The 19,752-nt window shown below is 40.3% G+C and overlaps 2 protein-coding genes across 3 annotated transcripts in view; one reads left to right on the forward strand and one right to left on the reverse strand.

Annotated features, from left to right (window-relative positions):
* The window catches only part of LOC148102407 (uncharacterized), a 179,692-nt gene that overhangs the window by 74,689 nt on the left and 85,251 nt on the right, over nucleotides 1–19,752 (reverse strand). The gene's annotated exons all lie outside the window — the stretch shown is intronic.
* LOC148102409 (protein NLRC3-like) overlaps nucleotides 1–19,752 on the forward strand; it is a 60,794-nt gene that overhangs the window by 19,301 nt on the left and 21,741 nt on the right. The window contains exons 4-6 of the mRNA XM_087841482.1: nucleotides 12,525–12,753; nucleotides 12,920–14,726; nucleotides 15,547–15,720. Coding sequence (XP_087697608.1) covers nucleotides 12,525–12,753; nucleotides 12,920–14,726; nucleotides 15,547–15,720 — 2,210 coding nt within the window. The remainder of the gene's footprint in view (nucleotides 1–12,524; nucleotides 12,754–12,919; nucleotides 14,727–15,546; nucleotides 15,721–19,752) is intronic.

Here is a 19,752-nt window from a genome sequence, read left to right on the forward strand (position 1 = left end):
GACCATCAGCTTGTCCACTCATGAGAACCCACTAAACGAACACAGGCATTTTATTTTCTAAATATGACTCAGTTTCTTTTAATCAGTAAAAGCCTAAGCATGAAAATAAGAAATATACATTTAGCCTTCCCTACCTCTCAACGCCTAGCGGCTCCAATTTATGTCTCGGCTCAGCCATGAATCCTCCTCACCTGATTCATCACTGATCCCAACCAACAATAACGTCTGATAGGATGGTACTGCATGTTCTTCCATTAGTGCCGTTGTTATCAATCAGTTAACTAGAGTCCTCAAATATGGGACAGATAACACCCAGAACAAGTCAATAGAGCTGTAAATGTAGCCAGTGACACAATGGCAATTATAAAATAAAAGCTTGATATTTTCCGAATGTTTTAGTCAACCACTCACCCAGAGGATCTTCAATCCCAGAAAATTCCTTCCCCTCATTTGATAATGTCTGTAGTCCTTCCATGTCCTGGTAACTGACTCATCCGGAGATGTATCATTTGAAATATACATACAAAAAGCCAAACCACACCTTGATCACACCAATCCTTTTCCGCCAAGAGCATATCCAACGCCATGCTTTTCTGGACTGTGATAAGTGACTTTAACATCGACTGTTCTGACAGTCCTGTTATTGTTGAGGACTACAACAAGGAGACACAGGACTGTTGGTGCAAGATGGCGCCTGTCTTTGGCTGTCCCGCTGCCTTCGTCCGTGTGTTCGTTTACTTTACTTGTTCTGTACGGAGAAGCTTGATTTTATGTTTATCTCTGAGACATGGCAGCGTGAGAATGAAGTCTCACATCTTTTAGAGCTGTGTCCCGCTGACTGTTCACTTCTCTGTGCACCTCGGATATCTGGACGGGGAGGTGGAACAGCGGTAAGTTTTAAAAAGACATTTTTATGCCAGATGATCTCCTCAAGCTGTTACAACTCTTTTAAGATGATTATGATAAAAACTGGACGAGAACAGCCCATATACTGCATTTTAATTTATCGTCCAACTGGGTCTGCTGCGTCTTTTCTGTCAGACCTAAAAGAATTTTTAACTTCCACCATTAAACTGGGCAAGGTCATCATTGTTGGTGACTTCAACATTCATGCAGAGGACTCATCAAATAGTACCACTAAGGAGTTCCTGAGCATTATGGACTCTTTCAATTTTGTTCAGCATGTATCAGGTCCTACTCACACAGCTGGGCATACTCTGGACTTCATTTGTGGTGTTTCCTTTGACCACATGAACTTAAATGATGTTGCTTTTAGCGACCATAAGTCAGTCTTTTTTAATGTATCTGTCAAATCAGTCTCTTCCCCAAAGTTTTATTAGGTGCTTTATTGATGACTCTGTCATTTTTACGTTTTCTTCTCTTTTTAATTTTAAACCTACTTCTGATGATGTTGACATCCTTATTAATTCTTTTAATGAACACTGTCTTACCATTCTTAATCAGGTTGCTCCTTTCAAAACTAGTCGTTGCACTGTTAGTTCCCGCACACCATGGTTAAATAATCAAACCCGTGGTCTTCAACGCTCCTGTCAAAAAGCAGAGCGTCTCTGGAAGCCCACTGGTCTGGTTGTCCATCAAGAACACTTCAAAGAACTTCTTCACTTATATAATGAGTCAGTCAAAGAGGCCAGATCCTCTTACTTCAATAATCTCATAAATCGTCATAAAAATAATCCAAGAATTCTATTTGATACCATCAACAGTATTGTTTCTCCTCCAACTCAACATGCTGTGTTACTTTCTGATGAAGACTGTAGCACTTTCCTCAATTACTTTGTAAATAAGGTGATGGATTTGAGATCCAAAATCTCCTCAAGTGCCTCCCCTTATGAAGATGCCCCTTGTTGTCCCGGTTCATTTATTCTTTTTCTCCAATTACACTCAATGACTTAACTGCAGTAATAGGTAAAATGAAATCCTCATCATGCTCGTTAGATATATTACCTTCCTCTGTCCTGTCCGGGACTCTCACCAGCATTGGTCCCACATTACTATCCATCATCAACAATTCACTGAGGCAAGGCTGTGTTCCGTCCTATGCTGAGGTAACTCCTCTGTTACAAAAACAGAATCTAGATCCTACCTCCACTAGTAATTATTGTCCTATTTCAAGATTGCCATTTATAAGTAAATTACTAGAAAAAATTGTAGAAATTCAGTTCAGGTCCTTACTATGCCGATTGCAGATTTTCAACCCTTTTCAGTTTGGCTTTCAAAAGCAGCACTCTACGGAGACCGCTCTCTTAAGGGTCTATAATGATCTACTAATGGCATCTGATGCAGGGAATTGTTCTGTGATCATTTTGCTTGATCTTAGCGCAGCCTTCGATACCATCGACCACAAAATCCTACTTAACAGACTGAATGTTCTGGCTGGTATATCTGGCACCGCCTTAGACTGGTTTTCTTCCTATTTATCAGACAGAACCTTTTCTGTTAGGACTGATAGGTTATCCTCTAACACTGCTGCCCTAACCTGCGGGGTTCCACAGGGTTCAGTTTTGGGTCCATTATTATTTAGTACTGTTTATTTTAATCTTTGTGTACAGCGCTTTGTGACTACCTGTCTATGAACACCGCTAAATGAATAAACTTTATTTACTTACTTACTATTGCATTCCTGGTCAGGTTAGCCAATCTCTGCAAATTGTAATGAACATAACTAATACAGTCAACATTCTTATTGGATGTTATTTAAAGTGCTATAGATTCAAACCCGCAGTAGCTATTGGGTTTGCCAAATTATATTTATCTGGAACTCTTCTTGGTATTCCTTTTGCATCTATAAATGTTGGTGAATTTTGTGTAAGATTAAAATTGTCTAATGTGGACAATCTATTTATATTTTTTCCAGACTGCTGTATCTTTGTATATGACCTATAACTGTCACTGGCAGTCCCAAGTGGATAATTGTGCAAGTACCTGACCAGTTACTGGGCAGGAAATTTAACAGTTTCTCTCTTCTATTATTCCCCAAAGTCTGCCCTTGGTGTCAAGAATTTTGAGGAATTTGAGCATAAGTGAAACAACACCATTTATGGTGTTGTTTCCCCCCATCAGGGCTTACCTTTCCCGCTTTGGTAAGACTCCTCCGCATCAGGCATGTGCAATTACCCTCCTTTGGCCTGAAAACTGGTGGTGTGGTCAAGTTGGGTGCTATAGGAAACAAAAGCTCAGGACAGAACAGTTATCAGCCATGTGTGGCATAAACAAAACTTGCATACATTTAAATTCATATTGATCCTCTGGGTGTAATGGTACACTGTTATTTGAATTTATCAAAGTAAAACTCAATACATTACATTTTTGTCTTTATTTTTGCGTGTTCTGTTCTTTTTTGCAGCACCACATCCTAACATATGCCCCTGCTGACTATATTCTACTTTTTAGTGATTGACTATTTTAGGGAAAAAACCTCAGTAATGTGGACCAGTTTTTGTTATTACGTAACTCCATTTTGGACATGATAAACATGTCATACCCTTAATAATACACAAATATCATTTGGGTTTTGGATATTTTCCCCTTTAAAATTTAATTAGCTCTTTCTATAATGTCCTGCCATGCTGAATGGTAAAATGTTCCATTGATTAGTGATGTCAGAAGTTTACTCCACTTTTACCAAATGTTTGTTGCTAAAGTGGAATCCGTTGTCTGATCTGATGGTTCTAGGTACTTCAGATCTTGGAATCAGTGCATTTCTCAGCCATTTTATGAATGGGTTTGAGTCTTCTTTCCCGCAGGGTGTCGCTTCTTCCTATTTGCTGAATCTGTCCACCGTCAAAAAAAGATTTCCATATACTTTGTTGTCATTTGGTCAGCTCCTCATGTCTTTAGAATCCATTTTAGTGTCCTTAAAAAGAGCCTCCAGTGTTGGAAACTTCCCTTTGAAAACTGGTACAGCTTCTTTGGGTTGTGTTCATTGTAGGTGTTCCATTCCCATCACATAGTTATCCACCATCTCCCATGTGTGGGTGTCACTTACAGGCCTGCATACAGGCCTTCCATGTTCTTCTGAATTTTTTGCTCTCATGTGAAGGACCATGTGGTTGTTTTAACAATAGTTGACAACATTTTGTTGGGGCAATTTGACCTCCCATCATGTGATTTCCAGAGTCCACTATTCTTTGTTGTTCCTTTCTCCATCCATTCATTGATCTTGTAGGCTCCTGCCTCTTTTTTTGAAGTTGTAGTGCTTTGGGAGCACCTCAATTTCTGCCACCTGAGCTAAGGCAGGTTATGTGATGTTTCCTTGTTCCAATGTTTTCATGTGTCTTTCCATCATGGCTCTGACTCACTATACTGTAGCAAATTTTCCTCCCCTGTATCGACATCTGTCTATATACAGGGTTAGGTCTGGATGCTCCAGTGGCTCAGTTAGTTGGTGCTCTCCCATTATCATAGTCTGGAATCCGTTGTTGTGGTCCAGGTATTGGATATTGGTTCGGGCATTCATTCCTCCAATGTCCTCTCATTCCACAGGCAAAACAAATAGTTCTGTCCATTTGAGGTCTTCTTTGCTGTCTTTCATGCACTGCTGGCTGGTGTTCCCCTCCAAAGTGTCCTCTTCTAGTATTTCACATTGGTGCAGATGTTGGGCCTGGGCCTGGACCTGGGTTTTGTCTTCGTAGCTGTGGTTCATGCTCAGGCTGTGTAGCCAATGCAGCAGCCAGTGTTTGTTGTATTTCTTCTTTTAAGTCCACTAACACAGCCACCATTTGTTTAGCTTTAACTTTGTTCTTGTTGACCTCTGATTCATTTTCTTCCTTTTGATGCTTAAGCAGCCTTTTGGTTTGTTGTTTAGTCTTTTGCTCTGAATTCTCTGTCTCCCCTAACATGATGTTGGAAGACCTCACTCCACAATCAATCTGTCATAACACTCAAACCAACCACTCCATCAAGAGAGTCTTGCACAGATCTTGGCAAACCAATTTCACACCAATTTCTCCACAAGTGTACGGTTGCCTCACTCCTGTCAAGCCACATTCCTGTGTGATGTTCCCAGAGTTTGGCTGCTCATTCCAGATATTAAATCAAGGACTCATTGGCTTCCAACTTCAATCCATTATGTATCCTTAGATCTTTCATTCCCGGGTACTGGGTTCTCATATGTTCCCACAGGGCATTTCTGGAGGGATCAAAGCGATACCTATCACAGGTTCCAGATCCAATCCCAATTCCCTCCAAGAGTCTCTGTGCACTGTGTACCCCTTCTGTTCGAAAAGGCACAAAAGTCTCCAATGGCAAGTGTCTCTCCTGTTGTGTTGTCTTCAAAAGTCAAAATCCATGCTGGTGCTCCAGCAGATAAAGGTGGTAATTTTCTCACTAGTTCTTCTATATCTTTGAGAAAAACTGGTTCTCCTGTTGTTGTCATGTGAACAAGTGGCTGACCAGTCTGGTCCGGCAGACACCGGTGCCTGTGTTGATAGACGCAGGTATTTCTCAATAATCAATTTCATCCTCCGTGTCATTTTTTTCCTCCTGGTTCCTTGATGTTGGTTCCCAGCTCTAATTCTGATCCAGTTGTGTTCTCTTTTCCCATTCATCCCAATATTCCTGTACTCAACAGGGCAATCTTTGTCTTTCTTATTTGTTTAGTCAGTTTTGATTTTTCCTTGACCTGATGACGTTCCTTAGTTTTCTTGGCATGTTTTTTACTGAGAGCCGCAGTCTCCTCCTCATGGTCATTTTCGGTGTTTTCTTTCTGATTCTCAGAATATGAGTCATTCATCCTCTCCTTTCTACCAGTCTACTGTTCTCCTATTGGAATCTCCTGAGTTGTTATTGGAGGAATTGGTGTGGATTCTCCTCGTAGCTTGTCTGTTGGAAGAAAGGGGTTTTGGAAGGAATTATGGGAAGAAGAGGGGGGATCTCCTTCCGACCAGGGCCCCAGCATCCATGTGCTTTTCTTACCTGACATCTGTGCCTTTTGAGCTTGCTTACCTATGGCTGCATCCTCTCTGGTAGTCATGTCAGACCAATCTCTTGTTAGCTTTTTCTTCAATTTCATGGCCCCCTCTTGTACAAGGGAACACCTTCTCTGCTCCACACTCTGTTCACCACCATCCTGTTGTTTTTCTTCCTTTGCATCAGGTTTTCCCTCAGATGTGACACCCCTTCTCACTGAATTCAGGTTCACTGGATGACCGGCGTCCCCAGGTGTGCCGTCAGATTTAGGTAAACTCAAACAGTCAGATAGTTCAGGGTGGAGTTTAAGCACAGTAGAAGCTCCAGGTGTTGTAGTTTGCAGCCCAGTTCATTGTGATGATGTTTGTAATTTTTGGTCTTTCACCTTGTAACTTGTAGTCTGGATCTTGGACTCTTACTTGTCTTCCGTTTTCTCTTAGCATCGAGTAGCACATATCTATGGTTGTCATCATGTGCTGTCGCTTTTTGTCCATTTCCTTCCTCTTGGAGCCCCCTGATTTCCTCCCTTCATCCTTCTATTGTGAGTGTGCTTGCTCATGTTCTTCATTAGCTTGTTTCACTGGAATATGGTTGCACTCCTGGGTATTGGCCTCCCAAGACAAGATGATATATAATCTTCCTTTATCCGCTTATCCTATCTCTTGTTCAATTTCTTCTCCATTGTAGATCTTGCTTTCTTATCTTCTATACCATCCAGCATCCGGTTGTTGGCATATTTCTCTAATTGACCCAAATTCTCTATTCCAGGTGAAATTGCAATGCCCACCATTACGCTTGTTATTTAAATTCTGTTTTTATTGTTTAGTTTATGTTAAAATTTCTCTCCCTTTTTCCTGTTAGGTTTTTATGTTTGTTTTTATCTACATTTGTTTTCTTCCAGGAATAAGGACTCCCTTACTCCCAGGTCTAATTACTATTACTTTTTTCTCTTATTTGTTTGGGACCGAAAATAAAATTAAACTTCACTAATTACTTGCCAATCAACCTTTTTTTTTAAAATGATGACAACGCAATGCTTTTTCTGTTTCCCGAAACTGCAGATTTCAATTCGAACGGAAATAATTGTGAATTAAAACTGCTTATTCAATGATTCTAATTTAAAGCAAGCAAACTCATAGCTGTTCAACCCAGCTGGTAAATTATTCAAAAACATACACACTGTTCTAAATTAATAAAGGATGAAATGAACAATGTCAAAATACAACTTTAGGAATCAGCTCAAAAAGAATCTTTATCAATACTTGATAAGAAGTTAATCAAACAAAAATAAGATTCAACTTAACAATCAAAAGTAATTATCTTAAGCCAAACAAAACAACCTGAGAATTCATTTAGGAATTGACTCATGCAATTAATTATACAAAACAAATGAAAGTCAATCAAAGAAAATCATATGGCACAAACAGAATAGCAGTTAATTTAAGAACTGCTAATAGTTATCATTTTGACAAAAATCCATTATAAGATCAAATCCTAAGATCTAATGCGAAAGCAAAACACCTAACCCAAAGATCATTAACTTGTCATCAACTGATAACAGAAATTAACCTCAAGATCACCTGCAAGGAACAGAAGCAAATAGCAATTAACCCTAAAAGTGTAAACTGATGACTTAATTAAAGGTCAAAATGTAAGATCACATACATAAACAAATAGCAGTTGACCCTAAGAGTGCTTAACTGTCATCAACAAATAAGAGAAACCAATCTCAAGATCAAATGAAAAAATCAGAAATAAATACAGTTAATTCTATAGCTGTCAGTTGATTACTGATGGTTAACAAAATCAATTAAACTGACCAATATCCTAAAACAGACCCAAAAACAAACCAGTTTTACTTAGCTGTTTCCTGATATCAGATATCAATTAAAGGGAGGTTTAGAATACAAAACCAATTAGCAGTTAACTCTATAGCTTTCAACTAATCACAACTGATCAATTTATAATGATCAAAGTGCAGAGACAAATATAAACAAATACCAGCTAATTCTATAGCGGTTTACTGATATCAGAAACCAACTTAAATGGAATTCAGAAAACAAAACCAATTAGCAGTTAACTCTATAGGTATTAACTGATGACAACTGATGGCAAATCAGTGGGAGTATCAGAATGCAAAATGAACATAAAACAAATACCAGTTAGTTCTGCAGCTACCAACTGATAACAAATAAAAAAAAGTCAATTTAATATTTATCTTCAAAAACACCAAACTGTTTATCAAACAAAGCCAAGTCAATCTAGTATTTAATTTTTCAGAAACATCAGATTATTTGTTGGACAAAAACAAGGTTCAATTCACTATTTACCTTCCAGAAACATTTAACCATATCAGATAAAAGCAAAGGTCAATTTACTGTTTCATAAATATTAAATTGGTTATCAAAGCAAAAAAAAAGTTCAGCTAGAATTAAATTAAAATCATTTGACTATTTATCAAACCAAAAAATAAAAACGAAGTTTAATTTAGCGTATAACTTGGGAAAAGTTTATTCAAGAGGTTGTTTTTCCACTCTCTGGCTTCCGTACAAAGTCCTCAATTATATGCATGTACTTATTTAACCCAACCAGTTATAATCCTGTTATTCAGCTTATTTATCTAATGTAACCCGTTAACCTGTTTCAATCTGACCTGTGACCTATTAACTTTATTTATTCTTAAAAATCATGTACAATTCCTGTACAAAACTGATTTTTAATGGTGAAAATCAACTTATAATTTCAACTTTTTATTTATATGCCCAATTTTGCAGATTTTGATATAACGGGCTCTTCTTTGATATAACGGGCTCTTCTTCTTCTTGGGTGGCTGTAGCTCAGGTGGCAGAGCAGGTCAGCCACGAATCAGGCTGACTCCTGGCTGCATGCCAAATATCCTTGGGCAAGATACTAACCCCATGTTTGCCTACTGGTGGTGGTCAGTGTCCGGCAGCCTCGCCTCTGTCAGTGCGCCCCAGGGCAGCTGTGGCTACAATGTAGCTTGCCATCACCAGTGTGTGAATGTGTGTGTGAATGGGTAAATGACTGAATGTAGTGTAAAGTGCTTTGGGGTCCTTAAGGACTAGAAAAGCGCTATAGAAATGCAGGCCATTTACCATTCTTACCTTCTTTTTTTTTTTGAAGGCCTTCTATAAGCATGATCGGAATCAGTTGTCTCCAGTTCTGGCATATGACAGCAACTCTGTCAGAGGCCTCTCCAATCCTCCTTTTCTCCTTTCCAACCGAAAAATCACATTGGGTTACCAGTTTGTCGTGTTCATATTTTTCTGAAGAAATTCAGGAGAAGTATCTGTCTTTTAAAAAGATTTAATTTGCTTCAGCAGTTGAAATGACAAGTTTACAGAAATGGACATTGTAAACCAGCGGTCTGCTTTACACAAAGGATAACCCTGAAACAGGCTGTGCAGCTTATATACTATGACAATAACAAAAGATTATTATGGCTATCTTCTCCCAGCACTATCTTCTCTGTCCGACGTCCGTTCTGCTCTCCTTTCCTGGAACCAAAAGTAAAACAAAAAACAAAAAACACACCCTGCCTAGCATTGATTATTTAATATTATCCTACTGCTGAGTCCAGTTCAGGACATCTTGTTCAGACTTTCTGACCTAGAGACTATTCTAACCGTTATCATGTGTGTGTAAGGATGCTGCAAAAACCCTCTGCACTCTACGTCACCAACAATATTTCAAATCCAGACAGTAGCGCTGGATAAAGCTTTTGAGCCTTAAAACATGGCGCACCAACTCGTTTATGAGCACATTTGCATTGTGTGTAAATAAAATAATAAAACTGCTTTATTCAATAATTTTATAAACAATTAATACTTTTTTCACCCTAACAGTAGCTAGAAATATGATGACCAAGTAATATTATTGATAAGTACTTCAAAGTCTAGGCCGCTATCAAGAGAAACACTTAGGCTCCTCAGCTCTGAATAACAATGTATGGTCATACACTGTACTATATGGATTACCTAGAGCCAGCTGCTGAGGGATTGTAAAAATTATAGTACTGAAAAAGGGCATAAAAGTATTGCACTGCACAGTGCATTAACACTGTGGTGGAAAATTTAAGGTGGCTGAAAGACACTGTTATAGTAGAGAACAGAGATTGACTGTTCACTTCACCAGATCTGATAAATGTTACATAACCTCCAGATTTAGCAGCAGATAAAGCAGCTAAAATAGTTCTCTGTGAGCGTGTGAGTCATACTATTCTTATAAACAATATGAGTGATAACTTTTAGTGACAACATTTAAACATATAGATTTAGGAACAATAGGAAGGGATATATATATATATATATATATATATATATATATATATATATATATATACACACATATATATACACATATATATATATATATATATATATACATATATATATATATATTAGGGGTGCAACGATACTCGTATCGATATCGAACCGTTCGATACAGTGCTTTCGATTCGGTACGCATATGTATCGAACGATACAACATTTTTAATTTATTTTATCAACTTTCCTTCTGACGATGCTGTCTGTGTTGAGCGCTCAGTGGATCTGCGCTCGACAGTGCAGCCTAGGCGGAGTAGTCGAACACAGATTCACTGAGCGCAGGGCAAGCTAGCGAGACAGAAGCTAGGCTAGTTGCAACATGGCAAATTGAACCTCCCCCACCCTCATTCAGATCTGGCGTTTGGAACTATTTTGGTTTTTATGTGATGTATGACCCTGAAGGTAAGCGCATCATGGACAAAAGTAAAACAGTATGTTGGATGTGCCAGCAATGCTCAATTGGTGGGAACTAGTGTGTTAGCGCAGTTAGCTCGTTAATGTGTTGACGTCTTCCAGCCCCACTCATGAGGTGATCCGCGGTAGCTCGTTAACGGAGATTTGCCGTGTTGTGATGTTAATGTCATTTCAGATTAACGCTGACAGCACTAGTGGGAATACAACCAATATGACTGCACATTTACTCCGACATCATCCTAGTGCAAAGACAAGTGGAAGCAGACAAAAACAAGCACGCATGCTACAAACTTTACCCGAGTCATTTAGACAGCCGTTAGCACATGATTCTCCTTATGGGGACCTGATATGTTTAATATGCTGCTGAGAATATAGCCCAGAAGAAGCGTATAGTATAGCTTTTATTTTGGAAAGAGACATTTCTCCATAATAAACTCTCTTTTCCAAAGATGAGTGATTCCTCAATCAGATACAGGGCTCGCAAAATCGCTAGCCCGACGTCCTGGGGCTTTTTTCCAGTCGGGCTACCAAAATCTATCTCTGCCCTGCCCGTCGGCCTATCGTAGGAAGGAAAAATATATGTCAATGCTTTTGCATTCTTTCGGAAATGTAGCTGGGTAATTATGTCATTGGCATCGGCCACTGTCAATATGTGACATACTGAAGTCGCGTTTGAATTTGCGCTTGTTTTTTGCTTTCACTTTGCAATCGCGTGAACTGTGTATAGAGAGCGACAGTACTGATTGGTGAGTGATGATAATTTGCGCACCAATTCCTCTGACATCGTCTTATCAATCGTTAGCTTACTATGCAAACATGACAAGTGAAATCTCCCGCAGCTTAAACATGTGAGAGGTTGATCGCGCAGAGAATCGCTGAGCGTTATGTTAGTGCGTGTGTAAAAGCAGCAGGATGTATATTTTAGTTCTGCTGAGCCAAATAAGACAGGTCAGGGTGAAGAACTGACAGCCAAAGAAAAGCTTACCACAAAACGGAAAGGTTATGACAAATCAGACTATAAGGAAAAAAGAAAGTGCAGCTTTATGGTTTCATGGACAAAAGAATTTCTGTGGCTGCAATATGACGAGCTAAATAACCAGGGCTGCACATAAGTGGTCCGCAGGTGTGCATTCGCTGTCAAAATAAAAACCCGCACAAGATAAGAAGTTGCAACGCGTGTTTGCGTACATAAGATTTTCAGGAGGAGGACAGACATTTGTTTAGAACTCTTAAAGATGTCGAAGAAGCTCCTTTAAGCAATTACTGTGATGTTCCTCCACCTCCAAAGAAATGTCAGAAGGAGTCCGAACCACAAAAGAAGCGCGTATTCTCGGAAAAGTGGTTGCAGGAGGTGAGCTGGCTTCAAACAAATGATGAACGCACAGAGATGTGGTGCAGAATGTGCTGTGAAAATTTAATAAATGACAAATTAATAAAAAGGCATGAACATTTTTTGTATCGAAAAAATATCGAACCGTGACACCAAAGTATCGAACCGAACCGAACCGTGAATTTTGTGTATCGTTGCACCCCTAATATATATATATATACAGGATGGGCCATTTATATGGATAAACCGTAATAAAATGGGAATGGTTGGTGATATTAAAGTCCTGTTTGTGGAACATTAGTATATGTGAGGGGGCAAACTCCGCAAGATGGGTGGTGACCATGGTGGGCATTTAGAAGTCGGCCATCTTGGATACAACTTTTGTTTTTTCAATAGGAAGAAGGCCATGTGACACATCAAACTTATTGTTAATGTCACAAGAAAAACTTCTTTTCTCTCCTGTGTGAGAAAAGCTTTTGGGTCATTCATAAAATATTCTTTTCCAGATACTGGAGGACAAAATAATCACTTTTGTGAAGAATGAGCTGAAGAAGATCCAGAGAGACCTGAGTCCAGATGACGTACAATGTTTTAGGAGTCAATGTGAGGATGAGATTGGATTACAGGGTATGGATGAAGAACAGAATAAGAGCAGCAGAGAAGCATTTGTGATGATTACAGTGGACTTCATGAAGAGAATGAAGCAGAATAAGTTAGCTGAGCATTTGCTGAAAAGTGAGAATTATTATATAAATATTTACACTGCTAAAACAATGTCTCAAGAAATAGACAAAAATACATTCAAAATATGTGCACTTAAAAATCCTTGATTTGTGTGTGTGTGTGTGTGTGTGTGTGTGTGTGTGTGTGTGTGTGTGTGTGTGTGTAACGGGTCACTCAGCAACCTGCACTAGGAACTTCCAATGGCAGCAGCATGAATTTAAATCTGCACTGAAGAAGAAGTTCCAGTGTGTGTTTGAGGGGATCGCTAAAGCAGGAAACCCAACCCTTCTGAATCAGATCTACACAGAGCTCTACATCACAGAGGGAGGGACTGCAGAGGTCAATGATGAACATGAGGTCAGACAGATTGAAACAGCATTCAGGAAACCAGACAGTCTAGAAGCAATAATCAGACAAGAAAACATCTTTAAAGCCTCACCTGGAAGAGATGAACCAATCAGAACAGTGCTGACAAAGGGAGTGGCTGGCATTGGGAAAACAGTCTTAACACGGAAATACACCCTGGACTGGGCTGAAGACAAAGCCAACCAGGACATCCAGTTCATATTTCCATTCACTTTCAGAGAGCTGAATGTGCTGAAAGAGGAAAAATTCAGCTTGGTGGAATTTCTTCATCACTTCTTTACTGAAACCAAAGAAGCAGGAATCTTCCGCTTTGAAGACTTCCAGGTTGTGTTCATCTTTGATGGTCTGGATGAGTGTCGACTTCCTCTGGACTTCCACAAAACTACAATCCTAACTGACCCTAGAAAGTCCACTTCAGTGGATGTGCTGCTGATAAACCTCATCAGGGGGAAACTGCTTCCCTCTGCTCACCTCTGGATAACCACACGACCTGCAGCAGCCAATCAGATTCCTCCTAAGTGTGTTTCCATGGTGACAGAGGTCAGAGGGTTCACTGACCCACAGAAGGAGGAGTACTTCAGGAAGAGATTTACAGAGAAGAATCAGATCAGCAGGATCATCTCCCATATCAAGACATCACGAAGCCTCCACATCATGTGCCACATCCCAGTCTTCTGCTGGATCACTGCTGCAGTTCTGGAGGATGTGCTGGAAACCAGAAAGGAAGGACAGCTGCCCATGACCCTGACTGAGATGTACATCCACTTCCTGGTGGTTCAGGCCAAAGTGATGAAGGTCAAGTATGATGGAGGAGCTGAGACAGATCCACACTGGAGTCCAGAGAGCAGGAAGATGATTGAGTCTCTGGGAAAACTGGCTTTTGATCAGCTGCAGAAAGGAAACCTGGTCTTCTATGAATCAGACCTGACAGAGTGTGGCATCGATATCAGAGCAGCCTCAGTGTACTCGGGAGTGTTCACACTGATCTTTAAAGAGGAGAGAGGACTGTACCAAGACAAGGTGTTCTGCTTCATCCATCTGAGTGTTCAGGAGTTTCTGGCTGCTCTTCATGTCCATCTGACCTTCATCAACTCCGGACTCAATCTGCTGGAAGCACAACAAACAACATCCCAGAAGTCTGAAATAAGAGAATCTGCAGAGACAGACTTTTACCAAACTGCTGTGAACAAGACCTTACAGAGTCCAAATGGACACCTGGACTTGTTCCTCCGTTTCCTCCTGGGTCTTTCATTGCAGACCAGTCAGACTCTCCTACAAGGTCTGCTGACACAGACAGAAAGTAGCTCACAGGCCAATCAGGAAACAGTCCTGTACATCAAGAAGAAGCTCAGTGAGAATCTGTCTGCAGAGAAAAGCATCAATCTGTTCCACTGTCTGAATGAACTGAATGATCGTTCTCTAGTGGAGGAGATCCAACAGTCCCTGAGATCAGGAAGTCTCCCCACAGATAAACTGTCTCCTGCTCAGTGGTCAGCTCTGGTCTTCATCTTACTGTCATCAGAAAAAGATCTGGATGTGTTTGACCTGAATAAACACTCTGCTTCAGAGGAGGCTCTTCTGAGGCTGCTGCCAGTGGTCGAAGCCTCCAACAAAGCTCTGTATGTATCCATCTATGTACACTTGTTATTATTGTTGAAATATTTATGGAATGTATAGTTTTTAGCAGCAGGAAGTCTTAGCATTTCTTTTTTTTTTTTTTGCAAATATTTTATTTAATAAAGAAAACAACACAGTACTTGCAGTTACCAAAATACAATTAACCTTTCTTCATTTTCCTAAGTAAATATACTTCTATATAGAAAACAAAAATAAAGCTCCAATTTACACCACGAGGAACCAGAAGATTTTAGCCAGTAGCAAAGTTTATGGATGTGAGCGGCCCAGTAGTAAGCTAGAAAATTAGGTAATGCAAGTCCTCCACTAAATCTGTATCTCTGCAGTAAGGTTTTAGTCTTAGCCTTTCTAAAACATTTCGGATGTAACCCTCATCAAAGTGGATCCAGAGCTTTTCTTTAACTCTTCAAAAACTAATATAAATAAAAAGAAAATAAGAAAAATTCCTGGAAGGAGCTAAAACAGCTTGTTTCCGACAGATGATGATGGTGGTCGCATCGGGGTTTAGTATGTGATAATTAAGGATTATTGTTAACTGTATCTGGCAACAACAATCAACAATATTCTAATTTGGAAAGTTTGAGTGCCTGTGTCAGTGGTTTGATCTTTAATCACTAACAGTACTAGCTCCCCCCTTGTTTAACAGATACAGAGGTGTAGCTGTTATTTCAAAGCAATTTTTTTTTCCATGCTTAAATTATAAGTTGTATTCTTATTCTTGAAGGAGATATAGAATTATTTGTTTTTCTTTTGGTAAGTTGAAAATAAGTCATTTACTTGATCAGAAATATAATTGATTTTCAGACTTTCTGGCTGTAACCTCTCAGAGAGAAGCTGTGAAGCTCTGGGCTCAGTTCTTAACTCTAAGTGTTTTAGTCTGGGAGAACTGGACCTGAGTAACAATGACCTGCAAGACTCAGGAGTAAAGCTATTGTCTGCTGGATTGAAGAGTCCAAACTGTACCCTGGAAACTCTCAGGTGAGGATTAAAGCTTTTTTCCTTAATCCTTTAAGACCGGTAACTATATTTAAATCCCTGTAGAACTGCAACCACGTATGCTAGCGCAATAATTTTTTTTGCATATGAAACCGGAAGAGTTGTACTTACATCTTATGCCATCAGCTTGCCCTAGGTCACGGTTTCCTTCCACATATAGCTTTGCAAAAAATGCATAAAAAGCACTTGCAGCAACAAAAATATAAAATTCCAGAAACACACTTTGCCAATCAGATCAGCTTTTCATAACACTTCCTACGTTGGAATAGACGTCAGCGCGAACTATTGCATGTCTGCCATTACTGCATTATAATATTTATTTTGGGTTTTCCTGCAGTATATAAAAATTGGTGTATTTCAAAAATAAAACTATGAAGACACTCAAAATAAATTTGCTTTGGTGGGAAACTATTTTGTGCAACTTTTTTGTATTTACAGTTTTGAGGGATAAACCTCTTAAATTTCTCTAACTAGAAAATATATGTAAAAAACAAAACAAAAACGATTTTCAATTTTTTTTAATATTAGAATATATTAGATTAGATGAAACTTTATTAATCCCTCGGGTGGGTTCCTCTGGGAAATTCAGTTTCCAGTAGCACAGCACTGACAGAAGTTGCATGTTACAGATACAATAAGGGGAATAAGAGTAATGATATAAGCATAAATATACTATATATACACATATATATTGCACAGTGATTATTGCACAGTTGAATAAAAGAAAAAAATATTGCAAATATTGCACATTGTAAAAAAAGCACTACAGCTCAGTTGTTCCCGCCCTGCTTTGTCCCACTGTTTCCCCTCCCTCTCACCTCCAGTGAGGAGTTAAACAGTCTGATGGCGTTTGGAACAAAGGAGTTTTTAAGTCTGTTGGTTTTTGACTTTGGGAGAAGCAACCTGTCGCTGAATAGGCTCCTCTGATTGTTTACGAGCATGTGCAAAGAACGCCCAGCATTGTCAATAATGTCCAGCCGTTTCTTTAATGTCCTTTTCTCTGCCACTGTCACCTGAGTGTCCAGCTTCATGCAGACCACAGAGCCAGCCTTCCTGATTAGTTTCTCCAGTGTTGTTGAGTCCTTCTTTGCTGTGCTGCTCCCCCAGCACACCACAGCATAGAAAAGTGCTTCTACAACGACCGACTGGTAAAAAATCCTCAGGAGCTTCCTGCAGATGATAAAAGACCTCAGCCTCCTGGGTAGTACAGTCGGCTTTGGCCTTTTTTATGCAGGCGCTGCATGTTGCATGACCAGTCCAGTTTGTTTTCCACCCACAGCCCGAGGTACTTGTATGTGTTGACCACCTCCACCTCCTCTCCCTCTATCTGAACTGGCAGTGGACCTGATCTGGACCTCCCGAAGTCCACAGCCAGTTCCTTGGTCTTTGAGGTGTTGAGTGTCCAGGTGTGAGTGGGCTCTGTGTAGGAGGCATAGGATGGCATCCTCGACTCTGACATCTGCCTTGTAGGCGAACTGTAGTGGGTCCTGGGCATGTTGTACATATGGTCGGAGGAGGTTGAGGAAGAGCTGCTCTTGAGTCTCCATAAGATGTGACGTCAGTGCAACCGGTCGGCAGTCATTCAACTCATTGGGCCAGTTCTTTTTCGGGACCGGGACGATGCAGGATGTCTTCCAGAGGACGGGCACTCTCCCCAGTCACAGGCTGAGGTTGAAGACTCGTTGTAGTGGCTCCCCAAGTTCAGCAGCACACTTGTCTGGGCACAACTGGACACAGAAAGTAGGTAGAGGGCTCTGTAGTAAAGGTAAGGGTGAGGGTGGGAGGGTTGTGTGCCAGTCAAACCTGTTGAAGAAGTTGTTGAGTTCGTTTGCCTTCTCCACAGTCCCTCCCACTGTGCTGTTCTTGATGTTGTGGCCTGTGATGGTTTTCACACCATTCCAGATTTCCCTCATGTTGTTCCTCTCCAACTTCTGCTCCACCTTTCTCCTGTAGGTGTCCTTTGCTTCCCTCAGGCAGCGTTTTACCTTCCGCTGTGCTGCTTTCATCTCCTTCTTCACTTTGCTCCATGAAGGCCTTCTTCTTCATGTTGAGGACAGCTTTGACTTCCTGTGTTACCCACGGTTTGTTATTAGAATAACACCATACTGTCTTAGCAGGAGCGACCGTGTCTACACAAAAGCTGAGATAGTCTGTCAGACAGTGTGTCGCCCCCTCTGTGTCCTCACCATGTGGGCTCAGAAGCACATCCCAGTCTGTGGTGTCATAGCAGTCTCTCAGAGCTTCCTCCTTTTCCAGGGTCCATCTCCTTATGGAACGTGTTGTGACAGGCTGCCTTTGAACGAGGGGTGTGTATTGTGGCTGTAAGTAGACCAGGTTTTGGTCTGACTCCCTAGTGGGGGGAGGGGGTGCCTCTGTATGCATCTCTCACATTAGCATACAGTAAGTCAATTGTCTTGTTGCTCCCTGTGGGACAATTCACAAACTGGTGAAAAGCAGCCAGAATAGAATCTAGTGTGACATGATTAAAGTCTCTAGATATAATAATGAAAGCCTCAGGGTGTTGTGTTTGCAGTCTTGCTGTAACTGTGTGTATTTTCTCACAGGCAGCTGTTGCGTCGGCCCTCACAGGGATTTAGGTAGATAATATGATAATATGGCCGCAAGCTAACTGTTAGTAGCTCCAGGTCCGGACAGCATACCAATACTTTAACGGAGACGTGTCCAGGGTTACAATATCTGTTGTTAATGTAGACAATGAGTCTCCCACCTATGCTTTTTCCGCTGGCTTGTGTGTCCCTATCTGCTCTCATGGATGTGAATCCACATAGGTCTGCAGTGTTAGCCCAGTTAGCCACGTCTCCGTGGAGATAAACAAACTGCACTCACAGTAGAGTCAGTGGTTGTTCAGAGCAGAAAGTTCATCATCATCTTATTCTGTAACGAGTTCACGTTGCCTATTATCACTGTTGGGATTGATGGTTTGAATCGCCTCCGGTGATCCACTTTCCTCGCTCCAGCCTTGCAGCCTCTGTAGCTCCTCTTTAGCTCGTCCGGGTGTTGTGTCTCATGCCGGTCTGTGTCTTTGTGTTTAGTGCCAGCAGCTCTCAAATAGATGAAGGAGCTGGTTCCAGAAGTTTTAAAAAGTGCTTTATCCATGCTATATCTAAGAGGCAGAAAATAAAGTAACCACAGGAAGGTGAAAAAAAGTTTGAAAGACTAGTCTAAAACAGTTGAAAGTTAAGAAACAAGTACAGTGTTGCAGAGCTACTTGGAAAGGCTGCCGTCACTCCAGCGCCATCTTGTAGTTTATTGCAGGTTTTTGCAATTTATGTAGTTACTATGCACTTAATGCTTATATGTTATTAACATTTGGGTTATAATGGTTGTATTGATGTATAGCAACTTGAAATGCTCCCAAAAATGTCACTACAGCATGTAAAAATATAAAGATAAGCTCTGGTGGACTTGGTTCTATGGTTCTAAGGGTTAATTTATATTCATAATCTGGATTATGCTGTTGCTCAAACAAAAATATTGTTGAATTCTAAATTGACCTGTTATTCAAATTTAGGTGTATAAGTCTCTGAATTACTATTTTTATTTTTATTTCATATCCATTTTTGAAAAAAATCATTGAGCATGAACCTGTGTGTATAACATGCTTTTTAACCGCAGGTCTGTTGAGATATTTCTGATATTTTGGATTTGTAACATATCAGTTTCTTTTCATTGCTACAAACTGTTTCATACATGATTGCAGCAAATGTACTTCAGACCTTTTATTTACGGCAGCATGGTAGCACAGTGGTTAGCAGGTCCTGAGTTTGATTCCACCACTTCGCCGGGTCCTTTCTGTGTGGAGTTTGCATGTTCGCCCCGTGTTTGCGTGGGTTCTCTCCCACAGTCCAAAGACATGCTGTTAGTTGGGTTAAGGTGATTGGTCATTCAAAATTGCCCACAGGTGTGAATGTGAGTGGAAATATGTGTTTGTCTCTATGTGTCAGCCCTGTGAAAGACTGGCGACCTGTCCAGGGTTTCTTGCCCTATGGCAGC

The sequence above is a fragment of the Neolamprologus brichardi genome, chromosome 6 (assembly GCF_056152115.1).
Source record: "Neolamprologus brichardi isolate AB-2024 chromosome 6, ASM5615211v1, whole genome shotgun sequence".
Classification (NCBI taxonomy): Eukaryota; Metazoa; Chordata; class Actinopteri; order Cichliformes; family Cichlidae; genus Neolamprologus; species Neolamprologus brichardi.